Raw genomic sequence first — 21,924 nt, 5'->3', positions numbered from 1 at the left:
ATCAGTAAGTGTGTAGGAGGATGTGTAGTAATGTGCAGTAATTAGTAGTATATAGGGAGGATGTGTAGTGAGGATGTGTAGTAATGTGTAGTAATCAGTAAGTGTGTAGGGAGGATGTGTAGTGATGTGCAGTAATCAGTAAGTGTGTAGGGTAGGATGTGTAGTAATGTGTAGTAATCAGTAAGTGTGTAGTGAGGATGTGTAGTGAGGATGTGTAGTAATGTGCAGTAATCAGTAAGTGTGTAGGGAGGATGTGTAGTGAGGATGTGTAGTAATGTGCAGTAATCAGTAAGTGTGTAGGGAGGATGTGTAGTGATGTGCAGTAATCAGTAAGTGTGTAGGGAGGATGTGTAGTGATGTGCAGTAATCAGTAAGTGTGTAGGGAGGATGTGTAGTATGGATGTGTAGTAATCAGTAAGTGTTCCAGGAATAGAATCCTTTCATTATGCTGCCTTGTGTTTCTCCTCCATGTGTGCATCCCAAATGGCACCCTATTCCCTACATAGTGCACCCCCATCGACCCTAGTCAAAATTAGTGCACTTTAAAGGGCATAGGGTTCCATTTGGGACTGAACCATTATCTTTTCCATTGAACCAGCAGCACCCATCTGGCCTTTCAGAGTTCCATTAGACCTGATTACCCTCTTCCTCTCCCCCCTCTTCCTCTCCCCCTTACTCCTACTGTCCCGTCTTATCTCCAAAATGCAATGTAACCACAGTGAGCCCTGGTCCTGACTGTCTGTCTGTCATCCCCCTCTACCTCATGGCTTGGGCAGAAGGGGAGAGTAGAGAGCATCCATCCACCCCAGCTAAAAGCATAGCTAATGTCCAGTTCAGTACCCCTCCCCACCAAAAGACATGTCTCTATAGAACTGCCTAAACCAATCAGGGAGCCTAGTGTCCAGCATGCTTCACTTCATGGTGAAACACAATGCATTTAAACAGATATATAGATAGACTCACTCACAGCACACTATTAGCTACAGGTCTATTGATATGGTCATTGCTCTTTAATCTCCACATCTCACTGGATCTCTTCAGTGGTGCAGCTATAGACTCCTTGTTCCCTCCCCTTCACATATTTTGGAAGAGTGACCCAGTCCAACACATGCAAGCATCCACGCACACAGACAGACACACACACCCTGACAAGACCCCCTTTACAAGGCAGAACAGCAGCAGTGAGTTGTAAAGGAATGCCAGTCAGTCAGTCAGCCAGTCAGTCAATGATGCAGACAACGTGACACTGGGCACGGAGCCCAAAACACAGCCTCCTCCTTACCTACAGCCCACTGACCTTCAGGCTGACCTGGGTCACCTCTCGTAGACACACACTTCCCTTTACTTCACCGTGTCATTCAGCACCGGACCGGACAGAACCACCATGATGATATCATCTGTTGTGGACCACACAGAGACACAATGGACTCAGCCTCAACCTGGCCTGGTGAGGAGGTGGTAGGGAGGAGGAGAGGAGGAAGGGGAACAGGCTCTCTGTTTGTCTGGGGAGGTGTGGGACAGTGAATGGGTGGATGGCAGGAGAACACAGAAGCTGTGTGACGAGTCAGTGGGATGATCACAGATCCTCTGTGTGTAGAACAGAGTATATCAGAGGAGAGAGGAGTGTAGTAGCGTGCTCATTTTGGAGCTTTCCCAAAGGCAGGAGTGTCGGACATCTCGCCCGCTACAGTACAGCTCCATTACCGCTCCATTACCACTCCAGTACCGCTACAGGACAGCTACAGTACCGCTCCATTACAGCTCCATTACCGCTCCAGTACAGCTCCATTACCGCTCCATTACAGCTCCATTACCGCTCCAGTACAGCTCCATTACAGCTCCATTACCGCTACAGTACCGCTACAGTACCGATACAGTACCGCTCCAGTACCACTACAGTACCCCACCATTACCACTCCATTACCCCTCCAGTACCACTACAGTACCGCACAATTACCACTCCAGTACAGCTCCATTACCACTCCATTACCACTCCAGTACCGCTCCATTACCACTCCAGTACCACTACAGTACCGCACCATTACCACTCCATTACCACTCCAGTACCACTACAGTACCGCACCATTACCACTCCAGTACAGCTCCAGTACCGCTCCATTACCACTCCAGTACCACTACAGTACCGCACCATTACCACTCCATTACCGCTCCATTACCACTCCAGTACCACTACAGTACCGCACCATTACCACTCCAGTACCACTCCAGTACCACTACAGTACCGCACCATTACCACTTCAGTACCACTCCAGTACAGCTCCATTACTACTACAGTACAGCTCCATTACCACTCCATTACCACTCCAGTACCGCTCCATTACCACTCCAGTACCACTACAGTACCGCACCATTACCACTACAGTACCACTCCAGTACCGCTCCATTACCACTCCAGTACCACTCCAGTACCGCACCATTACCACTTCATTACCACCCCCCAGTACCGCTCCATTACCGCTCCATTACCACTACAGTACAGCTCCATTACCACTACAGTACCACTACAGTACAGCTCCATTACCACTCCAGTACCGCTCCATTACCACTACAGTACCACTACAGTACAGCTCCATTACTACTACAGTACAGCTCCATTACCACTCCAGTACCACTCCAGTACCGCTCCATTACCACTCCATTACCACCCCCCAGTACCGCTCCATTACCGCTCCATTACCACTACAGTACAGCTCCATTACCACTACAGTACCACTACAGTACAGCTCCATTACCACTCCAGTACCGCTCCATTACCACTACAGTACCACTACAGTACCGCACCATTACCACTCCAGTACCACTCCAGTACCACTACAGTACAGCTACCGCACCATTACCATTACAGCTCCATTACAGCTACAGTACAGCTCCATTACCACTCCAGTACTGCTCCATCACCACTAGAGTACCACTACAGTACCGCACCATTACCACTCCAGTACCACTACAGTACAGCTACCGCACCATTACCGCTCCATTACCATTACAGCTCCATTACAGCTACAGTACAGCTCCATTACCACTCCAGTACCGCTCCATTACCACTACAGTACCACTACAGTACCGCACCATTACCACTCCAGTACCACTACAGTACAGCTACCGCACCATTACCGCTCCATTACCATTACAGCTACAGTACAGCTCCATTACAGCTCCATTACAGCTACAGTACAGCTCCATTACAGCTCCATTACAGCTACAGTACAGCTCCATTACAGCTACAGTACAGCTCCATTACAGCTACAGTACAGCTCCATTACCGTGCCATTACCACTACAGCTCCATTACCGCACCATTACAGCTCCATTACCGCTCCATTACCGTGGGTAGTTAACTATAACATTTCCCTTCTATTATCTATAAAATCGCCATTGTTGATTTAGGCCCAGTAGGCCTGGCATTACCTCTTTATAGAAGCTTTCTGTTTTGATAGGGTTATTTTACCTCAAATCCTTTACGCCGACTGACAAAAGCAACTCTGCATCTCTGCCCAGCCTGGCAAGAGCAGCCCGAAGGTGTTATCATCCCCTGTGGCTCTGCCAGGTCTGAGAGGATGTTCTCCACTGCTGCCCTGCTCTCCAGACACCATCACATGGGCCTGAGGCCACAGACTCTGGCCAAACACATGTTTCTAAAGATACATTTAAAGGCACTGTAGCTGGAGCCTAATAAGGCATGTATTTAATTGGTAAATAATTAGTAAGTCACAGCCTATATGTGTCATGTATAGAATATAATGATTGAATACAACTAAACGTTGTTTAAATGCTGACTGCTTAATGTCCCTGCCAGCTTAGTATGTCACACTCCCAAATGCTTCACTATGTATTTCTTTGTAGCTGTAGCCTTGAAATAATTGAAATAATAGAGCCTAAATAATTCATTTTGGTTCCTTCTTTGTCTCCCTGTCTGTCTCCTGACCCATTTCCAGTGGTTATATGCTGTTTAATATGACATGTGGCCTATCTGAAATGATGAGCGCTTCTTACAGTCACCTTTTCATGTTTTTCAGTATAATAATGTTCATTCAAATCATATGGTTTGGTTTCAATACTTTAAAACCGAATGCTAGGTCCAGGTAAATAGGACCTACCATTCGGAAAGAAAATAGTTAAATTGTGAGTTGAATGAATGGAGTGAATTTGGAGCAGCAGTATTTTCCTGTGAGTGAGGAGAGGTTTCTAACAGAGTGGATGGGAAAGAGGTGAAGAGCACAAGCAGCTCTCCATGAGGAGCTGGATTTCAGAGCGCTCAACTCTGATCACATGGGTTAGAAGAACAGCCAGGACAGTGACATTCCTTCAACAAGGAAAGTTCTGTATCCTTGTGGCTTTAGGGGCTTTCTCTTTCTCAGTCCCAGGAACAACTCATAGCCTGGTCCCAGACTTGTTTATGCTGTAGAACCGTAGGAGACCATGAGTCGATAGGAGCTGGCTCTATAGCACAAACAGATCTGGGACCAGGCTATCAGTTCTGACCAAAACTAAAGCAGAGCTGAATTCCTCCTGACAAAACACCACCACCACTGTCCAAAGAACACCTACAGACCATGTTATTCTGTTGAATCATCTGCTGCCCTGGTATAACGGAGCAGAACCTGAACTACCCACCGTTCTACAACCTGGTCATGAACGCCTGGATGCTAACTGAACCTTTCACCTTTTATTAGCCTACCTAGATATTAGCCTACCTTTCACCTTTTATTAGCCTACCGAGATATTAGCCTACCTTTCACCTTTTATTAGCCTACCTAGATATTAGCCTACCAATATATTAGCCTACCTTTCACCTTTTATTAGCCTACCTAGATATTAGCCTACCTTTCACCTTTTATTAGCCTACCTAGATATTAGCCTACCTTTCACCTTTTATTAGCCTACCTAGATATTAGCCTACCAATATATTAGCCTACCTTTCACCTTTTATTAGCCTACCTAGATATTAGCCTACCTTTCACCTTTTATTAGCCTACCTAGATATTAGCCTACCAATATATTAGCCTACCTTTCACCTTTTATTAGCCTACCTTTCACCTTTTATTAGCCTACCTAGATATTAGCCTGCCTTTCACCTTTTATTAGTCTACCAAGATATTAACCTACCTTTCAACTTTTATTAGCCTACCTAGATATTGGCCTACCTTTCACCTTTTATTAGCCTACCAAGATATTAGCCTACCTTTCAACTTTTATTAGCCTACCTAGATATTGGCCTACCTTTCACCTTTTATTAGCCTACCAAGATATTAGCCTACCTTTCACCTTTTATTAGCCTACCAATATATTAGCCTACCTTTCACCTTTTATTAGCCAACCTAGATATTAGCCTACCTTTCACCTTTTATTAGCCTACCAAGATATTAGTCTACCTTTCACCTTTTATTAGTCTACCAAGATATTAACCTACCTTTCACCTTTTATTAGCCTACCAAGATATTAGCCTACATTTCACCTTTTATTAGTCTACCAAGATATTAGTCTACCGTTCACCTTTTATTAGCCTACCAAGATATTAGCCTACCTTTCACCTTTTATTAGTTTACCAAGATATTAAACTAGCTTTCACCTTTTATTAGCCTACCTAGATATTAACCTACCTTTCACCTTTTATTAGCCTACCAAGATATTAGCCTAGCAGGTCCATTCTTCATCACAGTATGTCAGTGCTCATAAGAGGATAGTATTGTATTGTATTGTATTGAGTAGCAGGTCCATTCTTCATCACAGTATGTCAGTGCTCATAAGAGGATAGTATTGTATTGTATTGTATTGAGTAGCAGGTCCATTCTTCATCACATTATGTCAGTGCTCATAACAGGATAGTATTGTATTGTATTGTATTGTATTGAGTAGCAGGTCCATTCTTCATCACAGTATGTCAGTGCTCATAACAGGATAGTATTGTATTGTATTGTATTGAGTAGCAGGTCCATTCTTCATCACAGTATGTCAGTGCTCATAACAGGATAGTATTGTATTGTATTGAGTAGCAGGTCCATTCTTCATCACATTATGTCAGTGCTCATAACAGGATAGTATTGTATTGTATTGAGTAGCAGGTCCATTCTTCATCACAGTATGTCAGTGCTCATAACAGGATAGTATTGTATTGTATTGTATTGAGTAGCAGGTCCATTCTTCATCACAGTATGTCAGTGCTCATAACAGGATAGTATTGTATTGTATTGTATTGAGTAGCAGGTCCATTCTTCATCACAGTATGTCAGTGCTCATAACAGGATAGTATTGTATTGTATTGAGTAGCAGGTCCATTCTTCATCACAGTATGTCAGTGCTCATAACAGGATAGTATTGTATTGTATTGTATTGTATTGAGTAGCAGGTCCATTCTTCATCACATTATGTCAGTGCTCATAACAGGATAGTATTGTATTGTATTGAGTAGCAGGTCCATTCTTCATCACAGTGTGTCAGTGCTCATAACAGGATAGTATTGTATTGTATTGAGTAGCAGGTCCATTCTTCATCACAGTATGTCAGTGCTCATAACAGGATAGTATTGTATTGTATTGAGTAGCAGGTCCATTCTTCATCACAGTGTGTCAGTGCTCATAACAGGATAGTATTGTATTGTATTGAGTAGCAGGTCCATTCTTCATCACAGTATGTCAGTGCTCATAACAGGATAGTATTGTATTGTATTGTATTGTATTGAGTAGCAGGTCCATTCTTCATCACAGTATGTCAGTGCTCATAACAGGATAGTATTGTATTGTATTGTATTGAGTAGCAGGTCCATTCTTCATCACAGTATGTCAGTGCTCATAACAGGATAGTATTGTATTGTATTGTATTGAGTAGCAGGTCCATTCTTCATCACAGTATGTCAGTGCTCATAACAGGATAGTATTGTATTGTATTGTATTGAGTAGCAGGTCCATTCTTCATCACAGTATGTCAGTGCTCATAACAGGATAGTATTGATCTGACTTAGATGCATCATCTCCAGCCTGGCAGATGTTATTACTGCAGCAATGAAATGATTGTGAGTGTGTGTGTGTGTGTGTGTGTGTGTGTGTGTGTGTGTGTGTGTGTGTGTGTGTGTGTGTGTGTGTGTGTGTGTGTGTGTGTGTGTGTGTGAAAACAGACGCATGCGAACACATGCACACACAAACACGTATGAATGCATTCTCACACACACACACACTTTAAAATTGTACAGAGTTCAGTTCTGTATTTGCTTTTAAAGGAAAAGTGTACACAAACACACCCCACACAGACGCAATGAATGAAATTAAATGCTACTGACAGTTAATAATGACAATAATCACATTGTAACAAATCAAAATGACTAACCTGGGTGAACAATCCTTAAAAGTATGTCAGTTCCTGTCTTCCCCCTCTCCTATCCGTTGGGCACCTCGCTCTCCTCAATCAGCTAGTCCAGCCTGTTAAGCCAAGCGACAGCATGGCCAGCGAAGGAGAGAGGGAGAGAGGCAGCCGGCTCCTCCAGCAGACCAGAGAGAGAGAGAGAGGTGCTGTCTGTCTACCCTACTGTACCACACAGAACTCACTACGCAGCCTGCCTGCTCCAAGCACACAGCCAGCCACAGTCCATCTGGAGAAAAACACTTATTCACGCACCTCTCTCTCTCGCTCTCTCTTCTTTCCCAACCCCATCCCTCCCTCCCCCCTCTTGCTCAGTCCCTCTCTCCTCTGCCGTGGCTCTCATTAACATAGAGGCTCCACCCAGTGGCCATCCTCTATTCCTTCTCTTCTTTTTCATTTCTTCTCCTCCGCCTGTCTGTCTCGTCCGCACACTCGCACTGAAACGCACACACTCGCACTGAAACACACACACTCGCACTGAAACGCACACACTCGCACTGAAACGCACACACTCGCACTGAAACGCACACACTCGCACTGAAACGCACATTTGCACTGAAACACACACACTCGCACTGAAACGCACACACACACTTGCATTGAAACACACACTCGCACTGAAACACACACTCGCACTGAAACACACACTCGCACTGAAACACACACACACACAGTTCTTCATCTGAGAAGGTAGTGTATTCCGGCATACCAAGCTCAGAGTTGTATTCAGATCTTAACAAGAGACCCTCAGATAAATATGGAGCCTTTCAACACAACAAACATGACTGTTATGTATGAACGTATGTTCCATGATGTCATTACACTGTACTGACAGTTATCAAAGTACAATCTCCGTAGCTATGACAACCTCCTACTCTGATACTGAGATGAAGAATACATTTATGAATACAAGAGGAATGGTTCTTGAAAGGGAATGCATAATGTCGTTATTTGACTAGTGACTCTGTGAAGTCATGTCTTACCATCTCTAGAGGGACAGTGGGTGGGCACTAGGCTACATGAGCTCTTGTTATGACTCAGGCCTATGGGTCTGGGCTTCTGTCACCAGTCTGAGTCACAGCTACATACTTCACCGTCTCAGGGAGTCACTCCATCAAACCCCAGAGTCTCAGACAGCCACTACTTCAAACCCCAGAGTCTCAGAGAGCCACTACCTCAAAGCCCAGAGTCTGAGAGCCACTACCTCAAAGCCCAGAGTCTGAGAGCCACTACCTCAAAGCCCAGAGTCTCAGAGCCACTACCTCAAAGCCCAGAGTCTGAGAGCCACTACCTCAAAGCCCAGAGTCTCAGAGAGCCACTACCTCAAAGCCCAGAGTCTCAGAGAGCCACTACCTCAAAGCCCAGAGTCTCAGAGAGCCACTACCTCAAAGCCCAGAGTCTCAGAGAGCCACTACCTCAAAGCCCAGAGTCTGAGAGCCACTACCTCAAAGCCCAGAGTCTGACAGCCACTACCTCAAAGCCCAGTGTCTGACAGCCACTACCTCAAAGCCCAGAGTCTGACAGCCACTACCTCAAAGCCCAGAGTCTGACAGCCACTACCTCAAAGCCCAGAGAGCCACGATCTCAACGCCCAGAGTCTCAGAGAGCCACGATCTCAACGCCCAGAGTCTCAGAGAGCCACTACCTCAAAGCCCAGAGTCTCAGAGAGCCACTACCTCAAAGCTCAGAGTCTCAGAGAGCTACGGGCCCTGGTCCAAAGTACAGCACTATAAGCCTGGGTGCCATTTGGGAGCAACAAGAGTCTCACTTCCCCTTTCAGACAATAATGCAGCTTTATAATAATAATACGTTAGCTAGTAGTTTGGATGAGACGACAACAACCTTTAGTAAGTCGAAAATAATAATAAAACAAAAAAGCTCAAGTTTAAGTTCCTTCCTCAGAACATATGAAAGCTGGTGGTTCAATATTCCCACTTCTTCAATATTCCCAGTAAAGAAGTTTTAGGTTGTAGTTATTATAGGAATTATGACACGTCGACTATTTCTCTCTATACCATTTGTATTTCATATACCTTTGACTATTAGATGTTCTTATAGGCACTTTAGTATTGCCAGCCTAATCTCGGGGGTTCATAGGCTTGAAGTCATAAACAGCTGCTGGCAAACGCAGTAAAGTGCTGTTTGAATGAATGCTTACGAGCCTGCTGCTGCCTACCACCGCTCAGTCAGACTGGTCTATCAAATCATAGACTTAATTATAATATAATAAATACAGAAATATGAGCCTTTGGTCATTAATATGTTCAAATCCGGAAACTATCATTTTGAAAATAAAACGTTTATTATTTCAGTGAAATACGGAACCGTTCAGTATTTTATCTAACGGTTGGCATCCATAAGTCCAAATATTGCTGTTACATTGCACAACCTTCAATGTTATGTCATAATTATGTAAAATTCTGGCAAATTAGTTCGCAACGAGCCAGGCGGCCCAAACTGTTGCATATACCCTGACTCTGCGTGCAATGAACGCAAGAGAAGTAACATGATTTCCCTAGTTAACATTGCCTGCTAACATGAATGTCTTTTAACTAAATATGCAGGTTTAAAAAATATACTTCTGTGTATTGATTTTAAGAAAGGCATTGATGTTTATGGTTTGGTACATTTGTGCAGAGATTGTGCTTTTTTCACGAATGCACCTTTGTTAAATCATCACCCGTTTGGCGAAGTAGGCTGTGATTCGATGATAAATTAACAGGCACCGCATTGATTATATGCAACGCAGGACAAGCTAGTTAACCTGGTAATATCATCAACCATGTGCAGTTAACTAGTGATTATGTTAAGACTGTTTTTATAAGATAAGTTTAATGCTAGCTAGCAACTTACCTTGGCTCTTGCTGCACTCGTGTAACAGGTGGCCACCCTGCCACGCAGTCTCCTCGTGGAGAGCAATGTAACAGGTGGTCACCCTGCCACGCATTCTCCCCGTGGAGAGCAATGTAACAGGTGGTCACCCTGCCACGCAGTCTCCCCGTGGAGAGCAATGTAACAGGTGGTCACCCTGCCACGCAGTCTCCCCGTGGAGAGCAATGTAACAGGTGGTCACCCTGCCACGCAGTCTCCCCGTGGAGAGCAATGTAACCGATTAGCGATTATTATGAAAACGGCCCTAATGAATCGGCCATGCCGGTCGACCACTACTAGACACATTGAGATGATGAAAAAAATTACATCCCAACTTTGATATAAAGGCTCCTACAGTGGTAGGAAGACAGACCCTTCTGGGACCTACATCATCAATAGCTAGTCATTATCCCCCTAGGTTTCTACTTTATATTCATCTCCAGCACCACCCCAACATCAGTGAAAATGACAGGGTTCTATGTTTTGTGGTAAAAACAATAGAGGAAGATGAGTGTTTCCAATGACATCATCGGTGTGCATCGTGTGATTTTGTGAGACGGCATGATGATGTCATTGGAAACACTTATCTTCCTCTTTTTTTTACTACTAAACACAGAAACGTGCCACTTTCACATATGGTGATGTTGTGGTGGTGCTGGAGATGAATATGAAGCATCCCTTTAAGGTTAACAGGATCATACAAATTGACTCCCTAGCTAGAGACGTGGTCTCATGATCCAGCCCATGTGGTATCAACTGGGCCAGGGAAATGACTCTAGCTGACCTATGAGAAAGGAACTTCTAAAGGTGTGTTTGTGTGTTTATACGCATGCACATGTGTGCTTGCATGTGTGTGTCCATGCAAGCACACACTCGTGAGTGTGTGTGACTGTCATTGTCAGCACAAGGTAGAGAGAGGAGCTGGTGGTTTTTATAGTAAGTGTGCTGTATAGGCCTAGAGATGGAGCTCAGCTCACACATGTATACAGGTTCAAGCGGCTGGGAACCAATACTGTACTCTGGTACAGGGGGAGTAGGGGTTCAACCGGTGCCCTGCTCTGGTACAGGGGGAGTAGGGGTTCAACCGGTGCCCTACTCTGGTACAGGGGGAGTAGGGGTTCAACCGGTGCCCTGCTCTGGTACAGGGGGAGTAGGGGTTCAACCGCTGCCGTGCTCTGGTACAGGGGGAGTAGGGGTTCAACCGGTGCCCTACTCTGGTACAGGGGGAGTAGGGGTTCAACCGGTGTACCTACTCTGGTACAGGGGGAGTCGGGGTTCAACCGGTGCTGTACTCTGGTACAGGGGGAGTAGGGGTTCAACCGGTGCCCTACTCTGGTACAGGGGGAGTAGGGGTTCAACCGGTGCCCTACTCTGGTACAGGGGGAGTAGGGGTTCAACCGGTGCTGTGCTCTGGTACAGGGGGAGTAGGGGTTCAACCGGTGCCCTGCTCTGGTACAGGGGGGGTAGGGGTTCAACCGGTGCCCTGCTCTGGTACAGGGGGAGTAGGGGTTCAACCGGTGCCGTGCTCTGGTACAGGGGGAGTAGGGGTTCAACCGGTGCCCTACTCTGGTACAGGGGGAGTAGGGGTTCAACCGGTGCCCTGCTCTGGTACAGGGGGAGTAGGGGTTCAACCGGTGCCCTGCTCTGGTACAGGGGGAGTAGGGGTTCAACCGGTGCTGTGCTCTGGTACAGGGGGAGTAGGGGTTCAACCGGTGCTGTGCTCTGGTACAGGGGGAGTAGGGTTCAACCGGTGCTGTGCTCTGGTACAGGGGGAGTAGGGGTTCAACCGGTGCTGTGCTCTGGTACAGGGGGAGTAGGGGTTCAACCGGTGCCCTGCTCTGGTACAGGGGGAGTGGGGGTTCAACCGGTGCTGTGCTCTGGTACAGGGGGAGTCGGGGTTCAACCGGTGCAATACTCTGGTACAGGGGGAGCAGCAATTGAACCGGTGCCCTACTCTGGTACAGGGGGAGTAGGGGTTCAACCGGTGCCCTACTCTGGTACAGGGGGAGCAGCAATTGAACCGGTGCCCTACTCTGGTACAGGGGGAGTAGGGGTTCAACCGGTGCTGTGCTCTGGTACAGGGGGAGCAGCAATTGAACCGGTGCCCTACTCTGGTACAGGGGGAGTAGGGGTTCAACTGGTGCTGTGCTCTGGACCCGGTGCTGTGCTCTGGTACAGGGGGAGGAGCAGTTGAACCAGTGCTGTGCTCTGTTACAAGGGGAGCAGCAGTTGAACCGGTGCTCTACTCTGGTACAGGGGGAACAGCAGTAGACTGGGCCTCTCTGCTAAACCAACACACACAACATAAACATCCTGATATCCTGGTAGTGGTGGGAGTGAAGGAGTAGAGTGAAGTTGACCTACACACTGATCATTTCCCTCACTAATGGTTAAGGTTAGGATTGAGGGAGGGGAAGCTGATCCTAGATCTGCACCAAGGGGAAGCGTCACCATGTATCTACAACAGCCATCTTTGCTCCATGTTGATGCTGAAGCCGCTGATGCCTCGTCATACTGTCAACATCCCCACTGGCATTATAGGCCGTCCACACCAGTAGCTGACACAGAGCCAGCCACACACACAGTGGTTGTCACACAAGACAGACACGCACACACTATCCCACCCACCCGGGCCGTGTGTGTGTGTGTGTGTGTGTGTGTGTGTGTGTGTGTGTGTGTGTGTGTGTGTGTGTGTGTGTGTGTGTGTGTGTGTGTGTGTGGTACCACCCCCCCTCCCACACACACACACACACACACACGTCACTTCCTGCCAGGCTCATTGGGAGCTCTGCTGGCTTCCTGTTGTGGCCGTTTCTCACAGCTCTAGGGCAGAGAGAAAGCGCAGAGTGAGCGTCAGTCAGTCAACGCCCTGACTGTGGGAAAGGTGTAGTGCACCCCAACACAACCTCCTCCTTCAGGACCACAGTCCTCCACCCTCCACTCTGAGGAGCAGGACACTCTTTTGTTTTCCACTGTCTACACTTGCAAATGACGTAGGATCAAGAAATGGGTTGTGTATTGTTGGCTAGTATAATGGAACATAGGCTGAGATGCATCATCTCCAGACTAAAGCCATTAGTCAGACTGACCCCAAAGCCAACCAACGATGCTTCACACAGCTGTCTGGGACAGCATCATCACATCGCTTCATTCTCTAACATTGTTCCTATGGTCTCTCTTTCTCCTGCTCCCTTTAATACTCTCTCTTTCACACGACGACACACAGGAGACACACAGGACACACACAGAGAAATCTATTATTCCAGTCACATTACCGAGCACACAGTAGAGATCCCATCAGTGAATACTATGGGTAGGCACTCTAGCGTGTACAGCTCTATATGTAATAGATTTTAAAAAAAACATCCTTTCACTTTAACCTCCCTACCCCACAGCCCAAACAAATCAAGTTCCTAAAAGTACACAACCAAAGCATGGGCAGCCCAGCCACAACATTTGAATGGCACATTTTCAGAGTTCTTGAAATGCGTCGCTACAGAGGTCACAACAAAACTGACTGTTAGCAGCAGCACTGTAGCCTTTACAGTCTGTAACACAGGGACCCCATCAACAGCACTGATCAGTGACTTCTGCTGTTATGACAAACATTCAACCTGTTGCTACCTGTTCTAGAACTGTAGAAGACAAGGAGAGAGAGAGAGAGAGAGAGAGAGAGAGAGAGAGAGAGAGAGAGAGAGAGAGAGAGAGAGAGAGAGAGAGAGAGAGAGAGAGAGAGAGAGAGAGAGAGAGAGAGAGAGAGAGAGAGAGAGAGAGAGAGAGAGAGAGAGAGAGAGAGGAAGGAAGGAAGGAAGGAAGGAAGGAAGGAAGGAAGGAAGGAAGGAAGGAAGGAAGGAAGGAAGGAGATGGCTTGGTTCTGCTGAGCCCGCCTGCGTCCAATGTGACTGCCAGAGAGAAAGGGGCCAGTCCTGGGGAAATGTTATCAGCACAGTAACCAGGCCTAGAGACAGAGAGTCCAAATGGTACCCGATGCCCTATTTAGTTCACTCACAAAACTAATATTAGACAGCAAGGCTCTTGATCCGGAGGGGATTCTCTGCTCTTACCAAGAGGAGCTTGATTGCAAGAAGCTAACCACTTAGCTAGATAACTAGCTACTAAGTTAGCAAACCACAAATGCACAACTGCAGAGCATTGAGCACATTCTAGACAGTTAACTTAATAGTTAGAAGATATCTAGATGGCAAACATTTAGTTGTGAATTCCATACTGTAACTAAATCATCTGGCATGTGGCATACTGTCAGTCAGAGGGGTTCAGTCAGTCAGTCATTCAGAATGGTTCAGTCAGTCAGAGGGGTTCACGGTAGAGGTCAACTGATTAAAATCGGCATGGCCAACTAATTTGGGCCGACTTCAAGTGTTCATAACAATCGATAATCTGCCTTTTTGGAAGCCGATTACATTGCACTCCACGAGGAAACGGCTTGGCAGGCTGACCACCTGTTATGCGAGTGCAGCTTCAAAAAGGACCTTGTGGCTGCAAGGAGTCAAGGATAAGTTGCTAGCTAGCATTAAACTCATCTTGTAAAAAACAATCATTCTTCAGATAATCACTAGTTAATGATATTACTAGTTTATCCCACCCACCCGGATGGGATAGCGTGTCCTGCGTTGCATATAATCAATGGGGCGGGGGTAGCCTAGTGGTTAGAGTGTTGGACTAGTAACCAGAAGGTTGCAAGTTCAAACCCCCGAGCTGACAAGGTACAAATCTGTCGTTCTGCCCCTGAACAGGCAGTTAACCCACTGTTCCTAGGCCGTCATTGAAAATAAGAATTTGTTCTTAACTGACTTGCCTGGTTAAATAAAGGTAAAATAAAATAAAAAATAAAAAGATGTGGTGCCTGTTAATTTATCATTGAATCACAGCCTACTTCGCCAAACGGGTGATGATTTAACAAAGCGCATTCGCAAAAAAAGCACAATCATTGCAATAATGTACCTAAACATCAATGTCTTTCTTAAAATCAATACAAAATAACATATATTTTAAACCTGTATATGTAGTTAAAAGAAATGCATGTTTGCAGGCAATATTAACTAGGGAAATTGTGTCACTTCTCTTTTGTTCTGTGCAAGCAGAGTTAGGGTATATGCAACAGTTTGGGCCGCCTGGCTCGTTGCGAACTGTTGAAACGCCATTTATTCCTAACAAAGAGCATAATTAATTTGCCAGAATTGTACATAATTTTGACATACATTGAAGCTTGTGCAATGTAACAGTAATATTTAGACTTATGGATGCCACCCATTCGATAAAATACAGAACGGTTCCATATTTCACTGAATGAATAAACATTTTGTTTTCGAAATTATAATTTCCGGATTTGACCTAAGGCTCGTATTTCTGTGTGTTTATTATATTATACATAAGTGTATGATTTAATATTTAATAGAGCAGTCTGACAGAGCAATGGTAGGCAGAAAGCAGGCTCAAGCATTCATTCAAACAGCAACTCTTAGCAATGCTTGAGGTACAGTGCTGTTTATGACTTTAAGCCTATCTACTCCCGAGATTAGGCTGGCAATACTACAGTGCCTATAAGAACATCCAATAGTCAAAGGTATATGAAATATAAATGGTATTGAGATAAATAGTCCTATAATTCCTATAATAAGTACAACCTAAAACGTCTTAACTGGGAATATTGCAGACTCATGTTAAAAGGAACCACCAGCTTTCATATGTTTTCAAGTTCTGAGCAAGGAACTTAAACGTTAGCTTTTTTACATGGCACATATTGCAGTTTTACTTTCTTGTCCAACACTGTGTTTTTGCATTATTTAAACCAATTTCAACATGTTTCATTATTTATTTGAGACTAAATTAATGTATGTATTATATTAAGTTACAATAATACTCAATGAACACTTTTATTTTTATTGTCATTTATTACAAATATATATAGATAGAATAATAATTGGCTAATCGGTATCGGCTTTTTTTGGTCCTCCAATAATTTTTGGGGTCCTCCGATAATCAGTATCGGTATGGGCGTTGAGAAATCATTATCGGTCGACCTTTAGTTCACAGTTTCTCTAACAGGATGAACAAGGACGTGAAGTGGGCTAAAACTGCGAATTATAACGACCCACAGTCTCACCAAACCATAGATGAAAAGAACATTAAACAACACAGCCAACATGAAGGCCTCCTCTTTCCACTTCAGACATCAAAGGCGACAGGGTCTTTTATAGGAAAATGACACATTTAATGGTTTTGACTAATGGAAATTGCTCGCCTAATAAGAGGGGGATCTTACTTAAAGACAGAAGCATTGACTGAAATTACACCCAAAGAACAATATGGCTGATCTCTTTAGAAGATGTGCTGGTATTTAACATGAAGTTGCTAGTCTAAAACTGTGATCGCTCTTGTAATAACATTGCATTAACATTGTGATGTATTAGTAATGGCATTTAATGGAGCTGTTTTGTTATTACCCAGGTGGAATAATCCTAACTCCTCTTGTGTAATTACTAAAACTACTCAACTCCATTACAAAGCAATTACCATGACAACAGAAACATGAAAGCAATATTGTTACTGAAGTACTAAGCATTATTACACAGATATAAGATCACTTTAGGCTCTTGCTAAGTGTTACTGAACGTGCCAACTGCCTACTTTGGTGATGAAACTGCAGGGCTGCAGACAAACACCTGTTGCTAGTGAACAGACCCTTATAGTGATTCAGTCACTGTAAAGTGACACTAAACACAAAAACCCAACAGTTGAACAACAAGATCCTGTTCAACCAGAATAATACATCAAATGTGCTGGTAATCTATAGATTCACAACGCATTACGTGTTTTACAATGCATCCCTGTAACTAATGTTAGAATGTGTCGAGCATGGAAATAGGCCTACATTATTTATTCAGGAAAAATGAGGCTGTCCCTCTACTATTATTGTAGTAATACATTGAAGGTCTCTCAATTAAATAATACATGGCCAATAAATAACAGAACCTCAAAATAACAAATTTTTGAGACAACTGATATAATAAACGGAATCATGCAGAAATCTATTGACAATGACTATGATCATAACCCCAACAACTTTCCTTAGAATAGTAGGCTGCATGGAATTTATTTTCAGGACTATGTAAATCAGTGGCATTCCGGGAGGAATTGTTTCTTAGTCAACTTAGTAAGTAAACATTGTAAGCAAGGCCACCCCATCGCCGACTCAGAGTAGAAGACATTTTGTGGGTGAGTTCTCACGCTCACCACCAAAGCTCATTACAGACTAAACTTCTGAGCTCTCTGAATCATTTCGTAAAACACAGAATTGAATCGGCTATCCATTGACAACAAGTGTGCAAACTTTGCGAATACATTTCAGATCAGAATAAGATTTCTCTCACTATCTAGTATAACTTACCGACTCCGTCTTCCGATTTGAGAACCATTTTCCGGTCTAGTAGGCTATTCCAAATGAGTGGGTGCTTCAAAGTTTTCACCGCTCACCTTGCGGATACGAAACCAATGCTATTTAAACGGTTAATTGAATAACTTTTACTATTATGTACTGGAATCAAGTCTATAAAACACGGTTTCTGATGGGTTGCTATTCAAAGGAAGGGAGTTAGCAGTTGAAGGAGTGGTTTCGCGTACTTTGACAAGCCAATCTGTGTCTGCGCAGCAGTGACTCTGTTCGGGAAGAGGCGCGGCAAATGGCACGCACGTCTTTGCGTAATGCGCAGTATAATCACAGAGCTTCTAACCCAGGGAATGCTGGTGAAACAGACCAGGCCGAGTTTTGGGGTTTGAGAAGTCAATGAGAGAAAGGAAACATTCTTCCTTAGTTGTTAATTTTCTCGCAATCTAAAGGCACAACCTAGATACGAGCCAATATATTAAGGAGTTGAACATGACATTACTCCAACCGCGTGAAAGTGACATACTGACACGTTTTAATGTTTGTCAAAAACAACTTTATATCGAAGGAGTGCCAATGTTTTGACGCCCTGCACATGCGCAGTTTGGCGTTAGACCCGATGACACGTTTATGGGCATGAGCTTGGCTAGCCAACGTCACAAGTGTGATGAGGGATTTCTATTTCTATATTACCTTGACTAACCTGTAGCCCCGCACTATGACTCAGTACCGGTACGCCCTGTATATGGCCTCATTGTTATTTTATAATAATTTTACTTTAGTTTATTAAGTAAATATTTTCTTAACTCTTTCTTGAACTGCACTGTTGGTTAAGGGCTTGTAAGTAAGCATTTCATGGTAAGGTCTACCTACACGTTGTATTCGGCACATGTGACAAATAAAGTTTGATTTGAACAAAAGGTATAAGATCTCCTAAACCTGTGTTAACTACAGACCTTATTTTCAGTGTTTATCCAAAAACCCTCCCAAAACGCCTTAATTTCCCCATAGGCTTTATTCAATGAACCATGACAGAGTTATTTCCTACAAAAAGACGCCATTACTATTTCACTCTATTCCGACCTGTTGCCTTGTTAAACTGAGATCAGGCAGCCCAAGCACACACACCCTGCTGTTGTTGGGAGGAAAACAGGCAGCAGAGTTGAGTGGTGGTGGAGGCAGGGAAAGAGATTGCCAATGTACTGCACTATCTGTGTGGCAATCTGTGCAATATTGCTGCCTTCAACACTCCACCACATCCGTCAGACTCAAATCGGAGGTGTGTGTGTGTGTGTGTGTGTGTGTGTGTATGTGTGTGTGGTCACATAGGTCGACTTCAGAATACTGCAACTCTACCTCAGAATACAATGAGACAATAAACAGGAACACAAACTATCGGTGACTTGAATAAAAAGTAAAGAAATGACTTTTTCATTGTTAGCTACTTATAATGTAGGCCCTTGTTTGTGGCAGTATTATGCCAAAGAGAGATACAAAACCATACAGTATTTTAAGTTATTTTATGAGTTAAATTAGTAAATTAAACGAGTAAATTCAATAGGTTAATGAGCACAGACACAGAAACCTGCCCAAAATTGTCAGATTCCAGCGTGATGAAATGCCCAGGCCGATTTCTGGTCCCAGTCTGCCCCTGGCCTAGGCCCTATGCTGCCATTCACATCTCATCATAGTGACAGTCACCCGATACTATAGGCTAATTACTCTTACAAACTGCTTGTGCCATAACACTGTTCAGTTGCACAACATATTCTACAACATTAATGCAACTTTTTGTAACACTTGGGTGTAATTCTTCACTCCTGTGTATACAGTTGAAGTTGGAAGTTTACATACACTTAGATTGGAGTCAATAAATCTCGTTTTTCAACCATTCCACACATTTCTTGTTAACAAACTATAGTTTTGGCAAGTCGGTTAGGACATCTACTTTGTGCATGACACAAGTAATTTTGCAACAATTGTTTCCTGACAGATTATTTCACTTATCATTCAAAGTATCACAATTCCAGTGGGTCAGAAGTTTACATACACTAAGTTGACTGTGCCTTTAAACAGCTTGGAAAATTCCAGAAAATTATGTCATGGCTTTAGAAGCTTCTGATAGGCTAATTGGCATCATTTGAGTCAATTGGAGGTGTAACTGTGGATGTATTTCAAGGCCTACCTTCAAACTCAGTGCCTCTTTGCTTGACATTGTGGGAAAATCAAAACAAATCAGCCAAGACCTCAGAAAAAAAATTGAAGATCTACACAAGTCTGGTTCATCCTTGGGAGACATTTCTAAATGCCTGAAGGTACCCGTTCATCTGTACAAACTATAGTACGCAAGTATAAACACCATGGGACCATGCAGCCATCATACCGCTCAGGAAGGAGACGCGTTCTGTCTCCTAGAGATGAACGTATTTTGGTGCGTAAAATGCAAATCAATCCCAGAACAACAGAAAAGGATCTTGTGAAGATGCTGGAGGAAACAGGTACAAGGATATCTATAACCACAGTAAAACGAGTCCTATATTGACAAAACCTGAAAGGCCGCTCAGCAAGGGAGAAGCCACTGCTCCAAACCGCCATAAAAAATTCAGACTATGGTTTGGAACTGCACATGGGGACAAAGATCGTACTTTTTGGAGAAATGTCCTCTGGTCTGATGAAACAAAAATAAAACTGTTTGGCCATAATGACCATCAACAGGTTTGGAGGAAAATGGGGGAGGCTTGCAAGCCGAAGAACACCAACCCAACCGTGAAACACGGGGGTGGCAGCATCATGCTGTGGGGGTGCTTTTCTGCAGGAGGGACTGGTGCGCTTCACAAAATAGATGGCATCATGAGGTAGGAAAATTATGTGGGAATGTTTGAAGCAACATGTCAAGACATCAGTCAGGAAGTTAAAGCTTGGTCGAAAATGGGTCTTTCCAAATGGACAATGACCCCAAGCATACTTCCAAAGTTGTGGAAAAATGGCCTAAGGACAACAAAGTCAAGGTATTGGAGTGGCCATCACAAAGAGGTCCGCTCAATCCCATTTGTGGGCAGAACTGAAAAAGTGTGTGCGGTCAAGGAGGCCTTACAAACCTGACTCAGTTACACCAGCTCTGTCAGGAGGAATGGGCCAAAATTCAACCCGCTTATTGTGGGAAGCTTGTGGAAGGCTACCCAAACGCTTTAACCAAGTTAAACAATTTAAAGGCAATGCTACCAAATACTAATTGAGTGTAGATAAACTTATGACCCACTGGGAATGTGATGAAATAAATAAAAGCTGAAATAAATCACTCTCTATTACTCTGACATTTCATTGTTCAAATAAAAGTGGTGATCCTAAATTACCTAAGACAGGGAATTTTTACTGGGATTAAATGTCAGGAATTGTGAAAAACTGAGTGTATTTGGCTAAGGTGTATGTAAACGTCCAACTTCAACTGTACATATAGGGTATGAGCCTTCATAATGCCTTTATAATATGTTGTATCTACACTGCAATGGCTGTTATTTATTTAACCTTTATTTAACTAGGCAAGTCAGTTAAGAACAAATTCTTATTTACAATGACGGCCCACCCTGGTCAAACCCTAACCCAGCCAAACCCTAACGCTGGGCCAATTGTGCGCCGCCCTATGGGACTACCAATCACGTCCGGTTGTGATGCAGCCTGGATTCAAACCAGGGTCTATAGTGACGCCTCTAGCACTGAGATGCAGTGCCTTAGACCTCTGAACCAGGGTCTATAGTGACGCCTCTAGCACTGAGATGCAGTGCCTTAGACCTCTGAACCAGGGTCTATAGCCTGAGATGCAGTGCCTTGAACCTCTGAACCAGGGTCTGTAGTGACGCCTCTAGCACTGAGATGCAGTGCCTTAGACCTCTGAACCAGGGTCTGTAGACGCCCTCTAGCACTGAGATGCAGTGCCTTAGACCTCTGAACCAGGGTCTGTAGTGACGCTAGACCTCTGAACCAGGGTCTGTAGTGACGTGAGACCTCTGAACGGGTCTGTAGTGACGCCTCTAGCACTGAGATGCAGTGCCTTAGACCTCTGAACCAGGGTCTGTAGTGACGCCTCTAACACTGAGATGCAGTGCCTTAGACCTCTGAACCAGGGTCTGTAGTGACGCCTCTAGCACTGAGATGCAGTGCCTTAGACCTCTGAACCAGGGTCTATAGTGACGCCTCTAGCACTGAGATGCAGTGCCTTAGACCTCTGAACCAGGGTCTGTAGTGACGCCTCTAGCACTGAGATGCAGTGCCTTAGAC

At 44.4% G+C, this 21,924-nt stretch overlaps 1 protein-coding gene across 2 annotated transcripts in view; it reads right to left on the bottom strand.

Moving 5' to 3' along the window:
• Positions 1-17,878, bottom strand: part of LOC135536667 (cytohesin-1) — a 68,302-nt gene extending 50,424 nt beyond the window's left edge. The window contains exon 1 of one of the 2 annotated variants that reach the window (XM_064962920.1): positions 17,653-17,878. In XM_064962920.1, coding sequence (XP_064818992.1) covers positions 17,653-17,680 — 28 coding nt within the window. In that variant the 5' untranslated portion in view covers positions 17,681-17,878. Of the gene's footprint in view, positions 1-7,340; positions 7,595-17,652 lie in introns of those variants that run through there. The other variant, XM_064962922.1, reaches the window with a different exon arrangement.
• Between the last annotated feature and the right edge of the window lie 4,046 nt (positions 17,879-21,924).

This window comes from Oncorhynchus masou, unplaced genomic scaffold, assembly GCF_036934945.1.
Source record: "Oncorhynchus masou masou isolate Uvic2021 unplaced genomic scaffold, UVic_Omas_1.1 unplaced_scaffold_648, whole genome shotgun sequence".
Classification (NCBI taxonomy): Eukaryota; Metazoa; Chordata; class Actinopteri; order Salmoniformes; family Salmonidae; genus Oncorhynchus; species Oncorhynchus masou.
The sequence above is the reverse complement of the archived record's forward strand: the minus strand, read 5'-3'. Positions and strand labels throughout refer to the sequence as shown.